We start from the raw sequence: 22,583 nt of genomic DNA, 5'->3' as shown, positions 1-22,583 counted from the left end.
GAAAAAAATATGCTTTCTTTGATGAAACCTAGGACTTGGGTGGGTTTTTTTAAATTGTTCTGCATACTGCAGAGCTTCCTGTACTCCCACAGACATCTGGAAAATTCTAATTGCCCCAGGCAAAGCTGAGTGCTGAGTCCATCCCTTCAATACATTAATTTATATCAGGTGCTGCATATTTTATTATACTCCTCGAGTATTTATTAACCTAACAATGTAAATGTTAGCAAGGTATTTCTACGTGGTATTTTTTATGATAGGAAAATTAAAAATATATATATATTCTATTTTGGAAAAGACTATGAGATATTTGATCAGTTGGTGAAAGTGGGAAAGTTGGGATAGCTGTGTCATAAAAACTTTCAGAAGTCATCCTGTGTGAAAATATTCTGGAGGTTTTGGTTTAAATTATTAAAAAAAATAATCTCAGAGTGATTCTGTGGATGTCACCCCCCACCTTGAGGTAACTTCTTACAGTACATTTTTCTCAGTAAAAGAAATGAAAGAAAAAATAGAGGGGGGGAAAAAAAAAGGAAGGAGGGTAGTTAGAAATGCAGGTTAGTCTGTATCTCCATCCAGACAGTGCACCCATCCCATGGATCCATCTCTTATAAGACTCGCATTCCTTGGATGTAGTGGACCAGCAGGCAGATAGGTGGCCATAGGGGGCATTACCTGTCAACAGCCTGAGGCTATGCTGGACTTGGGGCCAAAGCCAGACTAAAATACCAGGGGTGCTCTTTCCACTTGTCCTGTGATGATGCAGATTTCAAAGATCATGATTAAAAATAGGTTTCCAGTACAGTTGCAATCATAGGCTGGATCAGCCCATGGGTATGGATGAGAGCACAATCTCCTGGCAGATGGCACAGGAGGAGGACAGCAGTAGTCAGAGGCTGGAACTTACCATGTTTTTGTATAGCAGTTAGATTATTGTACAACCTTCCTCTGACAGAACTGCACTTCTAGGGAGTGTAAGCTGGGGAAACAATGAGACACTGAACTTCTTTTTCTCAAGTCTGTGCAGTGATGAGACGTCGCAGTATCATGTTTATCAAACTGATACATAGTTGATGCTTTTAGATAGATGAAGTGAATAAAAGGAAATATTCTGGGTTGAACAAACCAAAAAACTTCTAATTTTTTTTCTAAAATTACACTTTTCATCAAGAAAGTGTTCCAATACCAAATTTTCCCCTGGTTCTAATTAAGTAGTCCAAATATAAAACATAATGTACACATTTCAAAAGTTTTTCCTGTCTGTGAAGCCTTTGTCAGATCCAGAAAGAGTTCTCCATTTTAAGTGCAGAGATAAGTGCCATGGTTTGCAATACCCCTAAAATGGGAATGAACTAAAGTGAACTCATTACAACATTGCTTATAGCAGGCAGGAAAGAACAAACCGCAAGTATTTCAATCAAAATGTTTTGTTTTGTTGATTTTTTTTTTTTCATGTCATGTTATGGAAAATGAGAACAAAGGAAAGAGCAGTCATCACGTTCCCTTCTTAGCTCTCACTTGTGGACACAATCTAATATTGTGCCTCAGAAGCAGAAAGCGCAGCGGCAGACTTCTTGAAACAGAGAAGATGAGGCTTTAGCATTTAAAAGAGAGCATGAAAAAGGAATATTAAAGCAATTTCTCATTTAATTTGCGTAGCACATTTCTGCAGCTGCAGCTCAGCTATATCGAGGCAGTGCTTTGTGGTGAGCGTGATGCAGAAAAGGAGCGTTAGTGGCCAGCCTGTGATGCGGGCATTTGGTTCATGCGGGGCTGCTTTGCAGTCGGATGCAATCCAGCTGGCTGTGACACATGTGCCCAGCTCCCCTTTCCATAGAAAGCACACCTAGGAGATGCAGGGCAGAAAACAGTTTATTCACTTCATCTAAAAGCATCAACCGTGTATCAGTTTGATAAGCGTTATACTGAGACGTCTCATCACTGCACAGACTTGAGAAAAAGGAGCTTAGTGTCTCCTTGTTTCCCCAGGTTACACCCCTGAGAAGTGCAGTTCTAGAGTAAGCATGGCTCCAGGTTGAGCACGCAGCTTTGGGAAATGACTCCTGCAGTTTATCTGCAATTTTTTTACCCTCGGCTTGTCTCCTGCACAAAAACAGAGCAAGCACACCCCTTGGCATTCTCATTAGGTTGTCTGTGGATGCCTGCTGAGGGTTTTAAGGCATGCAGTGCAGTTACACGATGCAGCAAACTCTACACGTGGATGTTTTAGCTGGGCATTTTTATCATGGAGGATGTTCATCCATTCATTTTTCACTCGTTAATTCTCTTCTTTAGAGGCATTTTTTTTCTGGCGGATTACAAAGGCAGCAAAGCCTGGGATTGGACAATTAGTCTGTGCAGCATGGGGTCCATTTGATCCCTTTTACCCTTTGTCCTGTAGAGAAGAGGTGACCATTTTCCACTGCAAGAATCTCCTCTGTTTCAGCGAGACCAAACTTCAGTTTAGAAACTCTCTACCTGAGCACAGCACTGGGGAAGTTTCCTTAGGCAGCCTTTCAGTCCCCTGTGGAGCAAGCAAGTTCCCAAGCTTGGGACAAACAGTGCTAAAAGAACCAAAATTGAAGCCCATAGCAATGATAAAGGACTCAATGGGATGGGGATTAGTTTCATGTAAAGCCTTTACTGGAAATGTGGATGTTTAGCAGAGCTAATTAAAATCTAGGCATTTACACCTTTTTGGAGTTAAGGGAAAGGAAGAGCCTTTCTCTTATTTCCTAGCACTTTCAGATCTTCACAAAAACTAGAAAACCTGATGATAGACTTGTTTTCTTAAATTAGTGGAGGCTCTGAGAGGAAGACTTTGATATAAATTCATTTAGCCCTCTCTACTAAAGCTGTGATCTGTTTAATTACAGACACAGTATGTTTTATAAATATTTGTTTACAGCTTGCTGCATGAAAGTAAGGAAAAATATGGAAATAAATTTATATAATTACAGCTTAATGATCTGCATTTTAATTGAGATTTTACCAAATAATGTTGCAAAAAGTCAGGAATGCTCCAGTAGTGCTGCTGTATGGTTAGATGCTTAGGGTTTTAAATCTCCTGTTTTGTTATATTAACACCTATAAGGGCACAAAGGCAGGAGCATTAAGATATTTTGAAATGTTAGGGTGTTTTTTTTTTCTGTCTCATGTTTATGGTATTATCACAGAATCACAGAATGGCCAGGGTTGGAAGGGACCTCAAGGATCATGAATCTCCAACCCCCCTGCCACGTGCAGGGCCACCAACCTCCCCATTTAATGCTAGACCAGGCTGCCCAGAGCCCCATCCAACCTGGCCTTGAACACCTCTAGAGATGGGGCATCCACAGCCTCTCTGGGCAGTATTCTAGAGAAACATCTCTTATGTATGGCTGTTTCTGGTCAGTCAAACTATGTTAAGCAGTGTTTTGAAAAAGAACTTCAAGTTGATAGTTAGGTGTACATATACATGAAAAATATACTCTGTGCTGCTGTTACTCTCTGAGATGCCCACTCCCTAACTCCCCTCTGAAAATAAAAGCGCATTGTTCTTGTTTTCTACTTGTCTCGTCCTACAGGTTCTGACTTATTTCTCATCACATAATCACTTGACCGATATTGTCACTTACTGAATGGAGTGTTAAGAATGAGGTGGTAGAGCAAGCTGCCAGGACTTAGATCTCTTTTCCTAAGATCTCTTTTTGCATAATTTATGATAGTGTGACAATTGCCATCTTGGTTTAGCAAGCAGGAGTTGAACCAAGATCTCTAATGGCCTGTGATATTACTATTTCATCCTTATTTGGAGCTGTAATATATTCCTCGACCCTGTCAATTTGGTCCAGAGGAAAAATATGCCCTCAATAATGTTTATTTTCTCCCCTTTGCCTTTCCCTACTAACACTGATGCACTTAAAAAATCTTAACAAATATTGCCAGAAGCAAAATTGTGTCCCTCTGGGAGTGATGGTGATTTTGCTCCATGTTAGCCACACCTTAATAAGTTCTTGCTCTTTAGGTGCAGATCTGCTGGAAATCAGACCTTGTCATGTGAGGTACTGACAAAGAAATCACCAGTCCATTTTTTGCTACTTTTCCTATAACTCTTCTTTTATTTGCCCATATTTCAGACCAGGCACTGAGAGAAATATCAAATGGACACAGTTTGCTGTTTTCAAAGTGGTCCTCTGTGGCAATTCTTGTTCCCCTACTGCTGTGTTCAAAGGGCCAGGATTATTGACTTAAAATTATTTCTTTTCTTTGTGATTTTTCTTCACTGCCAATTCCAAGGCATGTTCTGCAATTGCTAAATCATGTTTTGTGATTTCTCAATAACTACAGGTGCTGAGGATATATATATATATATGTTTACTATTAAATCAAAATTTTCTTGGCAAATGTACCAAATGAAAATGCAGCTATACCCACCTTCAAGGATAAAGCCATCTGGTGGATGTATCCCTCTGAATATTATCATCTTCTACATGCACAAAGTGATTCTTAACCTTTTGGAGTGTATTTAAAAGTCACAGCTAGATGTGTGACCCAAAGATGGATTGAAAATTGTGTTGAAGTTGCTTTTGGTAGAGATAAGTTGTAATTCTGTAATTTTGTATGTGCCACTTTTAGTTTTCCTAGAAACATCTTCCTCTTCCATGTCTCACTTCCACTGTTCTGCTTTGCCTTTTCTGCTACAAGCTCCTATCCATCTAAAATAGTAAAAATTAGTCTATGGAGCAATAAACAGTGAATTAGGGCATTACTCCTTCTGGACAGCTAGATGTGCAATGTATGAGCACTATTGAGCTCTATCAAATTTCTCCCACAACTGAGAAGACTCTGAGTGCCATTTTGAGTGGCTAACAGATTTGATTCCCAGCAAATATCAGTCACTTATGTCATGTAAAGGACATGTAAAGGAGTGGGAAGTTTATGCTCTTTTCTCTGCAGGTATTTTTTCCAGCTGTGCTCATGTGTAAAAATAGGTTATGTGCTTCAATTATGCATAGAAGTCATCCATACATAACCTCACTTGGTTGAGAAAGATCTCTCGTGCAGTAGACACCTCCCTGTCTTTTACACACATCCTTTGGAATTCATGCCTTGGATATTCTAATAATATCCCTAATTTTGGTGGATATCCTTCAAATTAAACAACTTTTTCTACTTCATTATCTTTCTCCCTGCTTTACATTTTTTTTGTAAAATAGGAATTATTTCTCAGACACAATATATAGCTATCTCTAGGTAGACTGCAGCAGAGAGTCTCTGTTTTCCACTTCTTGTGATTACCTTTGTTTCCCGTTTATAGATAATGTATTCTGAGCTTTGCCATATGCTAAGCAGCCAGCCTGATGAAAAATATACAATCAGCAAACAAACTGGTATTTAAAAACAGGAAAATCAATGCTGCAACTAATTATCCGTACTCTCATTTAACCCTAGCCGATATTCTGTTAGATTTTGATCCAAGCTTGCAGCTAGTGTGTATGCAACCCACAAAACAATTAATAGAGAGTAATACTGCATTCTTTTCATCACTGCAAAATGGCATTGAAAACAGCTTTCTATTGCTATTCCATCTAGGTTGAAAAAAAAGCACATTCAGTTTCATTAGATAAAATCCAGTATGTCACGAAGCATCTGAAGTCTAATAGTCTAGTATTGCTAGTCTGTAAGATCTGTGCTTGCTTTCTTTATGTCAGCCTGCTTACCAGTTGTGCAAGTAAGGTAACAGAGTAGAAGGAACATCATTGTTGTGTCTTAAATATACTCCATATTGCATAGGGAGATAGCAAGCTAAACTTCTCTTCCTGTACTGAAATCACTAGCAGAATCTCCTGTAGATCAGGGACAAAACAACTGATTGATTCTTACTACAAGCCGTAATTCTTAGGAAAAATCAGAGCTCAGACTACAGCGTTGTCCCATGAAGCTAAATATGGGGGAAAACTAAGCCTTTGTGTGCCATTTGTACTATTGTAGAGTTGTGAAATCCTTGGAGGATGAAGGGGCAGATCTGAGCAGAAAGCGTGTGATATTTTCTGAGCAAAGAATGTTAGTTCTATGAATCTAAATATAGAAGGTGGACAGACTGCATAACAGTCACAAACTCCTAAACAAAGTGTGAGAAAATTATAATTACTGTGAGTGTAAAATCACTGTTTATGTAATGTCATAAGAGCCCCAAACTTTGCCAGAAAGAAAAAACAGAACCAGCATTTTCAGAAACTCTTATTATTCTTTGGCTGGAGCTCTTAAACAAAATAGGACAGAAGCTAATAGCTCTAAATAGGACAGAAGGATGTCCTATCTTTTAAGACTGTATTTCCTGAATAGAAGGTAGGTACCTATAGAAAATGAGGTGATAATTTACTGCCTTTTTGGAGGACTTCAGTTTCAAAGGATTAGCTGCAGAAACTGAATGCAAAGAAACACTGCTCTATTCCAAAACTGTTTTTGATACAGAAAGCCAGATTGTATTCCAAGGCCTCTTAGACTTTTTCTCCAACTTTTCACCTCTATCCATATTTGCTCATGCAAGAAAGCACAGAACAAATTTAATTTATCTTCTTCCTCATCATTATCTTGAGAGCAAGAATGAATCTGCATGAAGTGGTTTTTTTTTGTTGGTTTTTTTTTTGTTTGTTTTTTTTTGTTTTTTTTTCATTTTGCTTCCTTCATCTCTTTGGTGGTTTTTAATGTTTCACTACAGTAAATCTCAGGTAGTTTGGTCCTTTAATTTTTGTGGGGAGTCATCAGCCTGGCGATGGCTAGAGCTACAGCTGCAACAAAGGTAAATGTACTACAACTATACAGATCATCATAAAATCAGAAGTGATGAGTGTGAGAAGCTCCCTTTCAGCCTAGGGAGGGGGGTGGTTTCTTCACACTCTTCCCTTTCATGCTGCCAACAGCTATTTCTCTTCTATTGACAAGAGAGAAACCAGGATGATGTTTACTGCTGTCCCCATTCATTTGTTCATACCAGCAGGAATCAGGCAAGAAGCTCTTGTTCCTCCCATTAAATTCAGTGTTTGTCTGCCTGGGGCTGAATGGGGTGATGGTGCATTGAACGTAGCCCGCTGCACTGGTCCATTGCACCAGGGAGGGCTGCTGAATCATATGACTTTGAAATAAAAGGTTTTTTCCCCTATACTGCTAAGGATTTTTTTCAGAAGCTGACAGCACTGGATTGTTAGTGGTTTTGGTGTCAGATGCTGGTAAGCGAACAGTAACAGAATTATTTACCTAGAGGGAAGCTCATTTAAAAAAATAAAAAGCTCAGTCTGTTCTCTCTCTCCTTTTTTTTTTTTTTTTTTAAACTAGGGCCATGATATAGAAATATAATGATGAAAAGCTAAAGGGGAAACGTTAAGATGGTGAAAAAATAATTTGATCGTCCTAATGAGTCATAGAACTGCTCTGCTTACTGTCTTTTCCAGTTTCTTATTAGCAGGCAAATGGACATACACACAGTATTTCCTCTCGCTGGCTTACAGCTGAACTGTATGTTCAGCTGCTTACAATCCTTCAGCTGGTCATCTCCCCTGCCTTGGTTTAAGTGACTCCTCAGGATGCTAACGCAATGGTTGGATGTTTTGGCTGATTCCAAAAATAATCCCTTGTGAATGTCCCTGAGTTCTTAAATGCATCATTTCAGACCTCTGAATCACTGAGACATGCTACCACGGGAAAACAATAGCCCCAATCAGTCATAGCTAAATTTATGGCTAAAAAGCTATAAACCCAAGGCTTGTATAAGCAGGATTCTGATTCATTCAAATACTCCAAACCCAAGATGGAGAATGAGGACAACAGCTGCCTCTGAGCAATTTCAAGCTAAATAAACTCCTGTCTGTGGTACAGGATGCTGAATTGCAACAACGTCCTGTGCTGCTGTTAGGTGGCATAACTCTTCAACCCTGTATGGAACTGTTGAGTCACAACCTGAAGCACTGATTGATCACCTGGGGCAAGCACTGAGTCAGCCATGCAGCACAGGTGAAGGCAATTCAGCTGTGTGACCGAAGGGGTGGAGCCAGGCTGCACCTCTCCTAGACCCCATTTAAGGGCTAACTGCCATTGGGGAAGCGTCTCTTTCTGCTGATCCCTCCTTTTGTAGTTTTCTACTGTGAGCTTAGGACATGGGTGAGCATTTCATTTTTGATTGTTTCTTTCCAGCATGATAATCTTTCTGACTATAAACCTGTAAGATACCAGCCTAACCACGCCACTCTTCTAACTGTACATTTGTTAATTGTACAAGTTCTCTCATCCACTGTATAGCAGATCAAAGATGGGTTACACACATCTCCTGCAATGCATTTGGATCTTCCAGACCTTATTTATTCTCAGCAGTTGCAATCAGTAACCACACTCATGGTTGTGAGTAGGGTGACTTTTTCAGAGATGATCTAACGTGGTGTAATTTGCTAGCGGTGCTTGGCATGGCTGCAGCGTGTAATTTGTCCTAACTCACACTAATGAGAAATTGCATCTCTAAAAGAAGATTCTCTAGCTCCAAGAGTTGGTAACTTCAACCTCAGCCTAGGATTGCCAGTTATACTGAGGTTGTTCACACCTTCAAATGGGTAAATAAAATAAAATAGCTCTCTTGGATACAGAAATTGCTATGACTTATCGCGAAGGAGCTCAACTGGCCCTAAAGCCATACCAGACCTTTAAAACTTTTGCTACACGTTGATATTCTTCAGCTTCATCTGTGAGCTGCCGATGAAGACAGGGAAATTTCATCCTTATCGATTTCTAGTTTGTCTGTATGTGTTTTTCTCATGAGAAATGCATTATGGTGTACCTGCCATAGAGTACAGAGCCAGAATATATCATCTTTTTTATTATCTGTTGGGTAAACTAGGTTGGATATTAGGAAAAAATGTTATCTTAGAGTGGTAAAGGACTGACGCAGGCTGCCCAGAGAGGTGGTGAAGTCAGTGTCCCTGGAGATATCCAAGAAATGTGTAGATGTGGCACTGAGGGACATGGGTTAGTGGGCAGCACTGGTGGTAGGTGGATAGTTGGGCTAGATGATCTTAGAGGTCTTTTCCAACCTTAATGATTCTGTCTTTGGGTTTTTCATCCCCTCTTTTTTTGAACAGAGAAGCTGTTTCACATTAATTGTCCGTTTTATCTTCCTAATGCTTTTTGATCTCCTCCCAGCCCTAGTGGGACTACCTATTTTATTAACTAGGTAGGTTTTTTTGTACGTTGTTACATATAGATTCCCTTGTACTTTTTCTTCTTTTTTTTCCCTAGCATTGTAATTCTGTAGAGATGGGCTTTTTCTACTCTGATACTCTGTACGCCTTCTCAAAATGCATCTCACATGTGCCCCTAAACAGCACCTACACAGTTTTTAAAGTGCACAGAATGTTAAGTGTGGGCGTTTGTCTGTAAGCATACTTGATAAATACTGTGCATGCAAAATATTGTTGTTTTCTTCTTATAGTCATTGCACACTTTTTCATGTATCATATGATATTCCATTTAGAGGACCAGGGGCCCGGTGTTAATGCCTCTTAGTGTAAAGTGGTTAACTCATGGGAAAGTGCAATCAGACATGACCAAAGCTTCTGATACACATCATGCAAATGTGCATTTTCTGAAATACACAAGATTTAGCTGAATGTGCAATTACTACTTGATTGAATGGCATATCTGATGATACTTTTAAAGGAAATAATAATAAATGTCTGTGAACTGAGGTTAAGGATAACTAAACTGTTCTTGACAAAATTGGATGTGAAGTTAGATTCAGGATGTTTTCGGCTTCATTGTTTGCTAGCTGAAAAATCAATTTCTCCATGACCTAAACAATCTACCAGTGGAAAGTTCAGAAGCAAATTTCCTTTGGGAAAATTGAGGGCTGTATTGTAATATTCCTTCATATATTTCCTGTAACGTTTTCCAAGTGAAACCATTTTCCCATTTTAAATTCACATGATAGATTCTGATAAACAAAATTAAAATTTCAGAAAGATATGAAGTGCCAACAGAAAAGAACAGCTTTAAATCCTTAAAAATGTTGTTGCTTTTTTAAATCTAGTGAGAAGTTGAGGGAGGAAATATTATAGTTCAGAGCACCTCATCTAAATTAGGTTTTGTCTGTGGCAGGCTGGTTTGTGATTTCAGTCACTAACCCCAGAAAATCAATTATCTCTGCAGTTCCATCTTTCCAAGTGCTATGCTGAAAAACAGTTTCAAAGTTTAGAGACTTTTCTTAATTATTCCTACAGCCATGGACTTCTGCCTTCACACAGAACTTGTAAGATAACAGAAGATAAGCTGTCTGTATTCCTTTTATGTCTGGGACTAGAAGGATGAGTGAGAAATTCATGAGCTGGCCTATTTTACTAGGCACAGAGAACTTGTCAAAAGTGTCCCAACACCCCAAGAAACCTGCAAGACATTCAGAGAAGTGTTCCAACTTCTCGCTACAGTTGATTCCTAAGCTTCCAACCCTTTGCAATTCTGCCAACCTTTGATGAGCTACCTTCAATTAAGTAAAAACCAATCTCCTCCTTCCCACCTGTAGAAAAAGGAGTCCACTGCAGGGAAGAAAATTGTTAGCATTTGTTTGGTGAGAAGTTCAAATTATTTCTTCCATATGTTTTATCCCATTCCTTCTAAAAAGAAATGCCATTTTACAAAAGCGTTGGGAGCATTTTTATTCTGAAGTGGTACAAAACTTGCTATAATATCAAGTCTGTTTCTTTAATATTCTTTTTACATTTTTGTCCTTATAAATGCACTGTTTTGGCTACCTGAATAAAAAAGGGGAATAAAATCAATAAAGGGAATTCATCATACTGCCAATCTAGTTATAAATCAGCTGTCAGCTAAAAATAGATATATATTATCTAAAACAAAACAAACTGTAAAATCAGACGTGTTCATACTAAACCCAAAATAGTACAGAAACACTACAAAGCTTATCTGGGACTTTGCTGTTTATCCTTTTGACTGTGGATCTGTAGAAGTGAAAAGCGTTTTGATATATCACTGTAGTGGCTATGTCTACGTTGTCCTGCAAAGACATTTCTAGCAGCAAGTTCAAGGCTGAAAGCTTCAAGTGTTTACTTGCTGTTGAAATTCTGGGAACTGTCATGTAAGCACTTCACCTGACATGTTGGGAGTCCACAGAGGATATTTCAGGTGCACATTACTCCTGCTGTGCTGTCAGGAGGATCTGGCATGGACCGTATGGCTGATGCTTGCTCAGACAGACCACCATTCCCCTCCTCAGGGGGCCAGATGCTCCTAGAGCCCTGTGCTGCCATGCCTTCTGAGAAATGTCACGTTAGATGGACACGTTGCACTCTCCCTTACTGGGCAGCCCACAGGCTTTTTGCTACGACCCTTCCTTTCTCAGGCACTTTTACCACTGCCCTCACTGAAAGAGAAACACGTCCCATCCACGTGTGTCACCTGAACTTGCTTCACAGCTGCTGTCCATGAGGGAAGAGCTATCTTAGTGAGGACTTGCAATGGTAACTCCCATGCCTCCGAAGGCCTTATTTTCTACTGAGGCCACAGTGGCTCAGGGCTTAAAATCTCAGGGTGTGATCCCACGGTTGGCAATGGACGTTGCCATGTGGTTTTTTTTGCAAGTGTGCTCATGCACTTTACAATATTTTGGGCCTATTCAGCTTCTGTCCAAGGCCATGACTGCTGCTGTCTGAGTCTTGCCTCCCTTTCTTCTCATCCTCATCAGCAGACCCCAGTCCAGACAGCCTTCCTAATTTCAGATAGGTGCTAGTTCTGCTTTCCTCAAAGGACTATAGAAAAGTTAAACCATTCTCATCTTCTTTCATGCACACTATTCCTTCTCTGTTTAAACTGGGGCATGGCCATTCACTTCTCTGAGCTGCTTCTAGGTTTTGATGGCAAACATAGCTCCGTCACCTTCCCCGTAGGCAGGGTTTCAAGAAAATCTGCTTCTACCCAATAGGGGCTGAAGTCAAGTGAGGGGATTCAGTCATATCTGTAGACACCTAAAAGAAACAAAGAACTTTTGTTAAAGGCTGTTTTTTTTAACTCAACTTTCACCCTTTTTCCTTTTTTATTCATATAGTTCAGTGAAATATCAATTTTTAAAATGCTTTCAACTCTTGTCTATTTTAGTCAGTGATTGAGGCTAAAATCTTCTAATTTTCTCAGATTTTATAAAAAATTGGGTAGTCCTCACATTCTGGGCTTTATTTTCAGAACTGACTTAATTCACAGTAAGCACTTAGGCTAAGAGGCCAGCTAAGAGAACTGATTTTCAAAATTGTTCATGGTGTTGGATTATGTAGGTACTTAAAATTTCACCACAAACGCTACAGCAGGAAGATACTAAAAATTATCTGGTTTTCAAAACACTCAAGGTAATAGCATTTCTTTCTCTTGTTGAGGGAATAGATCACTTGGAAAATCCTCCAGGTAACTGGAAATTGGCAGGTACCTGGAAATGGGACTGCAAATACTCTTGGACTGATGGCCCAATATAGTTTTTGCAAATCCAGTTGTTCCTATCAGTACTGGAGAATTTTAAGAGTCTTCTATATTCTGGCAGCAGAAAAGGTTTGTGTGCCTTTCTCTCAGAGGTTTCTGTTTTGTTTTTCAGAATTTAAATTAAGCCTTCTTTGCAATCAAAAAAAATTGCTTAAGTTGGTGCATTTTCATTTGTAGCTTTATTGAAAGGAATGTGGCTGGCTGGTTTTGTTTGTTTGATGAAGTTTTCAATTCCCTGAGGTTAGAGTGGTTTTGTGATGACGTTTCCCACTTGTAAGTGCTTATAGGTGCAATCAACATCTATGTCATTGGTCAGTTGTCCTAGTTCAAGGCTACCACTCGTGTTCATAAAGTCATTGGTACCTAATGATAACAACAAGCAATACCTGGAGTGGTCACTGTCTTCCACCTGATTTTCAATTTGTCATTGAAGTCACCTCTTCTGTACAGATATACTGCCTGTGTTTAGCAGTTGCTGATGCTCAGTGAAAATAAAAAGTAGTGAGGCTGGTATACAAAGTAGGATTAATGTCTAACTTCTCACTGAGAGGGCAAGGCCTTGGCATAGCCATATCATTGGAACAGGAGCAGAGTTGCACTTGGCATCGGAGGCCAGTGGGGTGCTGGCAGCAGGCTGTAGGATGAGGAACGAACTGAGCAAGTGTTGATGTTGGTTGGAATTGGTGAATCTCTTCTAACTAAGCATGATGCACTCGTATCCTGAACTATTACAGAGGTTTTCTGAGAGTCCCCTTTATTGATAGGCTCAGCTCACTAACTCATTGCATGAGTATGATGCCAATGTTAAAGTAGAAATGAACATAGTCGCACTTCAGTCCCACTTGTGGGAGGAAATGGTTTCATATTTTTTCTGAGGAAATGAATTGTTCTTCCATCAAGTCACTAAAATGTGCTGCAGGCAACTGAGTGGGAATGAGGACTGGGGGAAGAGGAAATAGAGCGGGTATGTGGCAAATGGAAACAAAAGACTTCAAGACCAGAGCTGAGTGCTGGTCTAGTCTCTCTTTGACAAATTAAGAAAATTGAAATCACTCTTTTTTCCCCTCCTTTTCTGTATTTCCCCTTAACAGTGAAAATCAGTAATTCTCATATGCCATATTATGGACTTTGTTATGCTTCTTTGTAGGTTCCTGAACGTTCGGGATCCTTGTTTTCCATTCTCATAACTACTATTAGCAGCTGTTATTTCAATAAATTTTCTGTAGAGGCATCCTCACAGAAATATTCAAAGAAGCCTAGTACTCAAGAGAGAATTACCAAGGAGCGAGAACAGCACAGCAGGCAAGCATTTCAAAATGGAGTCAAAGCTGTAGTGAAACATTTGCCTCAAGCTAAAATCAACCAGGTAGATCAGAATTAAAGCAATCGTATGGTGCAGACGCATGCTGAGTAGTTGTCGTGTTATTATGTTATCATAAAATCTTCCACAAATCATTGTACAAAAAGGTACACTATCATTCTCTAGTCTCTCATGGTATTAGTACTATGTACTGGCCCAGTACACCCAGGTCCTTTTTGGAATGGCTGTGATCTATCCTTACATCCCCCAGCTTGTGCTGATAGTGAGAGCTGCCACGGCCCAAGTGCAGGACCTTGCACTTGGATTTGCTGAACCTTGTGTAGTTTTCCTGGAGCCATTGCTTGAGCCTATCTAGGTCTCTTTGAATTGCATTCTGTTCCTCAGGCATGTCAACTGTACTACTCAACTTGGTGTCATCTGCAAACTTGCTGGGGGTGCACTCAATCCCATTGTTTATGTCATTGATGAAAATATTGTAGAGCATTGGTCCCAGTACTGACCCCTGAGGGACACCATTCATCGCTGATCTCCCTCTGGACATTGAGCCATTGACCACCATTCTCTGGGCATGATCTTGCAACCAGTTCCTTGTCTACCCATCACATCCGTTTCTTTCCAATTTGGAGAGAAGGGTGTTATATGGGGACCATGTGAAAGACTCAACTGAAGTCAAAATAGATGACATCAGTATCTCTTCTCTTGTCCATTGATGCAGTTATACCATCATATAGGGCCACTAGGTTGGTCAGGTAGGTCTTTCTCGTGGTGAAGCCATGCTAGTTATCCCATATGACTTTTTTCTCTTCCACATGCCTTAGCACAGCTTCCAGGAGGATCTGCTCCATGATCTTCCCTGGCACAGAGGTGAGGCCATGGGTTAGTAGTTCCCTGGGTCATCCTTTCTACCCTTCTCAAAAATGGGTGTGATACTGCTTTTTTTCCAGTCACCAAGGTCTTCACCCGACTTCTCAAATATCATCAACGGAGGCTAGGCAACTACATCAGCCAAAGTCAAGTATAAAGTCACTCAGTGAACCCAATGAATACTGGATATATATGTTCGTATGGAGGTAGATTCTGCAGTGAATGCCCAGAGATGTTATGGAGTGTCCTTCTGTGGAGAGACCTGTCTGGTTGCCAACCTTTGCAACCTATTTTAGGCTTTAGCAGGGAGGTTGGACTCTATTGGACTCTATGATCTCTTGAGATCCCTTCCAGTTCCTGTGATTCTGTGATCTGTGTTGTTATCTAGAACTGTACTTTAGTCTGTTAGATGAATTTACAGTTTATGTGGCCGTCCAGAGGCAAGTCTGTCCCATGCAGAGCATCCAGGCTCCATATCCATGCTGATGCCTCTCTAGATGGGCTGTCCAGACCTCTGGATGTTGAGTAGTTGGCTCAGACTCATTGCTGCAAGGAGCAGTCTGCATGTTTTGAGATCTCAGAGGAGTAACTAAGTGCTTTGTATGTTCCTGGATGAACTGTCTGAGGGATCATCTCAGGAACATTCAGACACATGATAACTTTATCCCAATAAAAAAAGTTTCTCGGTATCTTTATTTAACACGCTCACATTCTGTTTATTTACATATAATTTTTATTTCAGAAGAATATTTTTTTTCTTTCTTTTTTTATTTTTATGTTTTAATTCTGATGCCTTCTTCCTATCCCTTATTTTTTCTTAGCTAATAGGCATTGCTATAAGTATTTTGAATAGGGTGCCTAGCAGGCCAGCATGAGTGAAACATGTCGAGCTTCATCTGAAACTAATAAAAGGGCTTTCGATAGCAGCAGAGATCCTGATGTGCCTGTGTGGCTCCTCTTAGGAGCCTCTGACACACTGAGCTTGATGGTGGCTTTTAAGCTAGAACGTTGGTGCCTAGCTCCTGGCAGGCAGTGGGAGTGCCTGCTGCTCTATTAGAAGCACTCTCCTCGTCCTATATCTTGGACCTATTGCGTGGGCAGTGAAAAGGAAAGAAAGCCCTCTCACCTCTCCAGACCTCATTAAGCATCCTGCTTCCTCAGGGTGACAGTAAGAGTGAAGGAACTGTCTCTGAATGACAAACAACACAGGGACTGCTCTTATTGACTCACCCGCTGAACTGGCTGCTTGCAGGGAAGAAAAGCCTGCAACTCAGAAATGTTGGGAAGGTAGCTGAGTAGTTTTTTCTTTTGTAGTTGGCAATATATAGACAATCAATGATTAAACATGCATTTGTGAACCATCTTTAGTATGTCGCCCTCAGTTAGCCCTGGAGACTTGTACCATTTTACTGCGATATGTGCACACATTCTTTCTGCTTGGCAGATGTAGAAAAAATTGTTTGCTTTAATTATGCCGCAAAGAAGGAAGAAGCATAGCTTGTATATATGTAAATGCTTACTTTTACCATCAGTAACACCAACTCTATGTAAGGAGATGTTAACATTTGAGAGCAATTGATTTTCTTCTGATCATACTCTAAGCAGATGAGAGGAGTAGTTGTTTCTACAATTGCTATTCCTAAATGTTAAAGCAGTACTTGAAATGACTCAAAGTTCAATGTAAATGTTTTCTGCTGGTTGCTCTGTGTTGATGTTACCATGACATATTTTCCAGTAGCAAAGTAAATAATTAGCACATTGGAAGAGGTTATTTTGCTAATAAATGGCATACAGTGCCACTTAGTTGAATATAAACCTTATTGTATCCTTCTGTTTAGGCAGCACGTACGCTCTATAGGGCCATGGCCTCATAAATTCTAATCATCTACCCAATGCAAGGCTGCTTACTGTGCCTCTGAAAGCCTGGACTGGCAGAGAAAAGGATGATTCAATACTTGTGCTTCTTGCTTTAAGTCACCACCAAGCCAATTGTCCAGGGTAGATATAAGGGATCCTCTGCCTCTGGACGTGCTGTCAGATTTACGTTCTTCTTCCAGCCAAACTGAAAGGGATGCAATGTAAGTGCCTGTGGAAACTGGGGGCAGACCTACTCATATCACATGGAACAGGGCAGCTGAGTTCAGTTCAGGATGAGGCACAGCAAACCCTATAATGCAGGTGGATTTGGACAAACAGTGTCCATCGCTCCTCCAACCAAAACAAAGATGTGGCTCTTCATACAGATGTTGATGTAAAGAGGCTGAGGCAGATGGCAGAGCCCACCTGCCTGTCAGGGCAGCAGGCAGCCTCACCGTGTGAGTGCCTGATTATCAAGAGTACAGCAGCAGACCTTTTAAATGAATTCACAGTAATCCCAGCAATGTTAGGAGGTGTCTCAGCCCCTGAACTGTTTGCTTTTTAATGGGGAAAAGAACAAAAGTGCCAGTGAATTTGGAAAGCAGCCAGAGCCCAAAGAGATGCATTCTGAGCTGGCGTTTGCCCAAATGGGAGACACAGTGAGTGGGGTGTAATGGGATGGCGGCGGGGTTGAAAAAAGATATGTAAAATAAGAGGGCTTCTTTTCTAATGACTGATGCAGATGAGTTTCATTTTCTTGAAGATACAGCTTTCCAAAATCTGTGATGCTCTTTCAGGCTGTAGCTTCTTAGAGCTGTTTCTTTTTCTTTCTGTCTCTCATGCAGTCATCAGATGAAAGCATAGTTGCCGCAAGCTTGAAAGTGAAGCTTCCCTTGCCTTAAAAGTACTGCTTCTCACTTGTTTTTTGCAAAGCTTTGAATCACTGCGACAAGCAAAACTGCTAACCTTAACTCTCCTCCTTCTAATTAGGCAACAGCATTAAAACTCTTTATTAATGCCACCCCTCCTGGGTAGTTGCAGATATATATATTTTCGCTGCTTAATTGCTTTCTGGCCCTCATTTTAATTAGAGTCAGAGGGGCTATGGGATTCCACCACCTTCATTTCCCACTGGCTCATTGTGCCTACAATGCAAATTCAGAAATGGGGAACTACTTTCCAGATATGCATCTGAGAAAATGTGCAAGAAGGAGAAAACCAAAACCCAACAGTGTTGCTTTCTCCCTAATTCCTCTTACATCTCAGCAAAGTCTTTCAGTTTGGCTCCTTTGTTCACTGGGATTTCAGATTTCTGACTTTTGTCACATTTGGTGCAGCATAAAACTAGATTAACCGGGTGTTCTAAGATCATTTGAGGCTATGCTTAAATGTTAGTTAAGGTTACAACTGTTCTGCAGAGATGACCCTCTGTTTTCTGTGTCCTTAGAGTCTCAGGCATGGTGTGGAGAGAGGGCTGATGTCGTGGGAGAAGGGGAATGCAGTACACAACTTTGCAGCTCCAAATATGAAAGGAACTGCTTCTCCCAGCTGAGATTTTGCCAACCTTAGCTTTAGAAACATGTTTTTGTTTTACTGAAGTTCATATTTCCCTAGAAACAGATCCTTTTTGAAAAGAGTAAGGAAACCATTTACCAGAAGAGAACGTTTTTCTCAAAGAAAGTCCATCAAACCAATAGATGGGATGGGAGAATGTCTGATCATACTGAATTACACAAAGAATAGGAGGTCTATTGCTCAAGAGAGAAATGTAAGTCTTTGAGATATGCTAAGGTAGATGAAGTAATTCATATCCATCCAAGCTATTGTTTCAGACAATGGCTGCAGGCACTTCTGCTCTGTATAGTGTTCCAATTAATGTTTTCTAAATTATAGTCACAATCATAAGGACTAGAAACTGTAATTACTCAAAGAGGTGTGCAGATAGGACAGTATGAAAAGAAATTCTATCTCTTATTTCAACATTTTCAAATAAAGTTTTGTTCAGTTCTTTCTGTATTAAAGCCAAAATAACTTCATAAATCTGCAGGAATATAATTGCTTTTTTTGAAGTTTTTTTTTTAATATTTCATAGTTCTGACATTTTTTAATTAATTCTGGTAGAACTTATGATCCATCCTTCAGTCTTCTGTATTTCCTTTCTGGAAAGCCTCGCTACCAGAGCACAGTTTCATGATGGTCTAAAACTCCCAAGTGCCAGTTACAAAGCTATATGAGGCTCTGCACCTGGGCATCATTTGGTTGCTTCTTTCAGAGTTCCTGATAAAAGGCTGATTAATGTTGCCAGCTCCCATGCACAGTTGGGTGTTTCTAGAGAGGACAGTTGCTCCTCATCATGTCTGCCTAATTAGGTTGATTGGTTCACAGCACCACGCCAACCTGATTGAGAGACGTGCTTGGCTCAGTGTCCTGATTTCTGACTGGTTTTGTTTTGCATTAAATGAAACTTTGCTGAGCCCCCCCCCCGCAAGCTGCTTTCCCAGCTAGAAGTGAGGCTGCATGGCCAGTGTAATGCTGAAGAAATAAAACCTGTCTTGCTGACGTGCTGTGGGTGAGCTATATCACAGATATACTGAGGTCACAGTTCTAGGCTGTAGCTGCATTGAGGTTAAAAAAAAAAAAAAAAGGCTGAATATGTTGCAGATTAAGGATTTAGAAAGACTCACAGAACAGTGAACAGCATGCAGACATAAGGGCATAATTGTTATTCAAAGGCTCGTCATTTAAAGGTTGTTTGGCCTTCCCAAAGTGCCTTAAATCTGTACAGTATAAGGTATGCCTATGAGAGCTGTGTTGTTTCAGAGACTGACTGAAGGAATAAGATGTAATTCTGCACCCTTAGTTCTTGCAGACCTTTCGTAATCCCACTCAATTCCCTTCTAAGGACTGAAACATTTGCTTAGGATCTCTGATCCTAGAAATGCAGTTTCCAGTATTGCATAAGATGTAGTCTTTGTAGTAGCATCAGCAGGAAACCTTGTGAAGAGGCTATACTTGCTAAGTTCCGCTGGAGCAGAAAGATGAACGGGATGGGTTGTGACTGAGATGAACTGTCTTGACTAACAGGCTGCAAAATCAAGAGGGAGGCTGAAGAGGGGAAAGTATTTCACCATGTGATGCACAATTCAGGTATAGGTTTGTCTTCTAAATCCCAAGTGTTGAGGCGTTTAGATCAGTAAAGCTTATTCACTCTGTAGTTGTGGTCCAGAAGCTAATTCTGTAATTCTTGTTACCAAATTAATTAGTAGAGTGTGCCATGCCCAGGAAAGTAATAATAGCATTCATGTGTATATATCTGGATTTTGAATACTCTCCTAAATGTGGAAGTGCACAACTCACAAAGAAAATATAGCTCTTACACTGCAGCCTTTAAAATATCTACTGACTTCGACAAGCAGTCATAGAGCATTTCTGCAATAACATTGAATTTGGCATGGGAAAATGTTCTTTTTTGTTGACCTTTGTAAGTGAAATGGTCATAAGTGTCTGAAAACCTAAAACTGTCAGGTGCTCTACTGCGTTCAAGTTTTGTAAGCTAAAGTAGAGTTAATGTCAAGTGCATCAAAGTTTGCAGAAATCACTTTCCTCTAAAATAGATGAACCATCTGACAGATTTACATCAAAATCACAGACGCATTCTGAAGTTTTATTTGATTGCATGTGAGAGTGTTTTATAATCGGTTATTTTCCTGTGAAAACTTTGAGTGCTGCCATTAGCTTTGAAAGCATGGCAGTGAATTCTACCATCCACGTTCCTGACCCATCAAAACTGAACCCAAACCCCACGTACCAATCAAGCAATTCTTAAGGATAAATAAAGGGAAAAGAGCAGAATAGTAAGGGATTTAAATACATACCTACCAAGATGTACCCTTTTGGAATTCAAGGAGTTCATACATCTGCAGCACTGCAACATTTGATCCTTTTTTCCATTTCACATACTCACTGGTATATACAGCTGATCACCACAATAATTTTGCACTGGGAATGAAAAGCTCATTTGAATACAGTATATCCAGAGAATTCCCTTTTTTATAGAAAGACCTCTGCTCATGAGTAATTGCCTGGAAAAAAAAAAATTTATTTGAGGTACAACAGATAAGAAAGCAAAGCATTTCCACAAGCAAACTGCTTCATATCTTTTTTACATGAGCTCACATAGCTTGATCAAGGTCTAATGACTCACAGGTTTTGAAGGCTTTGGCCGCATCGTTGATGATAAACACTGGAGGGGGTTTGTCTGAAGAGACAAGAAATTATGCACAACTGTTCTAATGAAAAGTCAAAGTAGATAATTGGTGGGAGAGTAGTTACACTAGTCTAAGAGTGGGGGAATTTGGGAATTGATTTAATAGTTCAATAACTAGATATAGGTATTAGTCTTTAGAATATATTGCCTAAAGTCTTCGTGCCAGCGTGATTAAAGCTGAAAAGCTGAGCCTAGGAATGGCTCAACAGTCACTGATAAGATATTTTTCATTGTTGATTTAGAATTTCAAGGAGTTAACAAAAAAATATTCCTCTTCCATTTGAATGACAGACTTTCATGCTAGCATTGAGCCTAAGTGGCTAGTGAGTTATAGCAGATAGGTATTAATTTTTGAGAAATAGTGAGCAGTCATTCCTCTTAACTCAGTAGGGAAATACATCCAAGAAGGCAGGAAATCAGTGCCCAAACCCTGTCTTTCTCTCCAGCACACTGTGAAACTTGTTTACAGCTCATTCCCAAGTCCACATTGTGTGAACCCAGCCATGCTTTGGGTGAACAAATCGCAATATAACTCCACTTGGGAAAGAAGGGAAGATTCTCTGGCCACAGCTCAAATGGGCACGCTCAGATACGTTCATACCTGTTTTCCAAAAGCCTTCTTATTGATGGCTCCCCACCAGGCATGCAGTAAGTCTTTAATTAAGGCCAAGATATTAGAATTGCTCTCACTGACCATACTCCACCATACTGGTAAAACCTATCTAGCTTGTTACAGCACTGCCTCATCTGACAAGCATTTCTACATCTTCCAGTAAATCCTGATAGAGATTAGTGTGTTGTGGTGTTCTTAGAATAAAGAATAATTGATTAAATTGGCTGGAGAGCTCTGACAAACTCTTTGTTAGATCAGTCCCTTGATATCAAAGCTAGCCCTGTAGAGAATATATAAATCATTTACATGTCCAGTGGAATATGAGATGAGATGATAACTAAGGTTACTACTTTAAGTAGAAAATCCTTTTGTATTGAACTAACATTTAACATTTGAAAAAAATTAGAACCCCTGAGGCAGAAACAGGGACGTGGCTTTTAAACTGTGTTGAAACGTACTGGAATAGTTACATGCCTTTGTGAGAAGGATTATACGGGGAAAAAAATACAGAAAATAGTGAAGAGTGTGCTAAAAACAGGAATTGTCCTTTTTGGGTAGGAAGGAATGTCTGACAGCTAAGACAAATTGGTCCGGTTTTGTCGTTCAAAATAGTAACTGGTATTTTGTCAAGTTGCTCCCTCATGGGTAGGCTCTTACAAAATGAGAGCAATGATTCCATTAACTTGTGTCTCTTCTGTGGTCCCAGATGGCACAGTTAATGTAGTTTCTGTAATGCCAAGTTAATAATTATTCTTTCTTTCGCTGCATTCTTCTGTAAATTTGCCCTCAGCTCATATTATACCCTCTGGCAGTAGAGAAGTTGAAGGTTGAGAATAGAGGCTTTAGGCTTCATCTAAAAACAAAGTTTAAGAGCTGTTAAAAATGTAGCTTCCAAATGTGTCTTCAGATGCAACTCGAGTTTACCTGCTTTCTGTGATCTTTCATTTCATGTCTAATGCTACTTCATTTCTTGTGTTACCCGTCTGTGTAAATAATGTAGATCTCTAAAGCCAGTCAAACAGGATCTGTTCAAACCCATCTGAACACCAACCAATATCTACCCACAACTGATACCAATACCTGAATTTTCACAGAATTTTCCCTCTTTCATTCACCTTTGTGTGTCCACTGGTTGAAATAAGCCTGGTAATATGGGT

General features: G+C 40.0%; 1 protein-coding gene across 4 annotated transcripts in view; it reads left to right on the top strand.

Annotated features, from left to right (window-relative positions):
* The window catches only part of STAC (SH3 and cysteine rich domain), a 254,281-nt gene that overhangs the window by 148,028 nt on the left and 83,670 nt on the right, over positions 1 to 22,583 (top strand). Inside the window, exon 1 of one of the 4 annotated variants that reach the window (XM_090142341.1) lies at positions 7,803 to 8,139. The exons of the other annotated variants lie outside the window; for them this stretch is intronic. Within the exon in view, the coding sequence (XP_089998467.1) occupies positions 8,136 to 8,139 (4 nt within the window). The 5' untranslated portion in view covers positions 7,803 to 8,135. Of the gene's footprint in view, positions 1 to 7,802; positions 8,140 to 22,583 lie in introns of those variants that run through there. 4 annotated transcript variants of the gene reach the window in all.

This window comes from Phasianus colchicus, chromosome 6 (genome assembly GCF_987193195.1).
Source record: "Phasianus colchicus chromosome 6, bPhaCol1.hap1.1, whole genome shotgun sequence".
In the NCBI taxonomy this organism is placed as follows: domain Eukaryota; kingdom Metazoa; phylum Chordata; class Aves; order Galliformes; family Phasianidae; genus Phasianus; species Phasianus colchicus.
The sequence above is the reverse complement of the archived record's forward strand: the minus strand, read 5'-3'. Positions and strand labels throughout refer to the sequence as shown.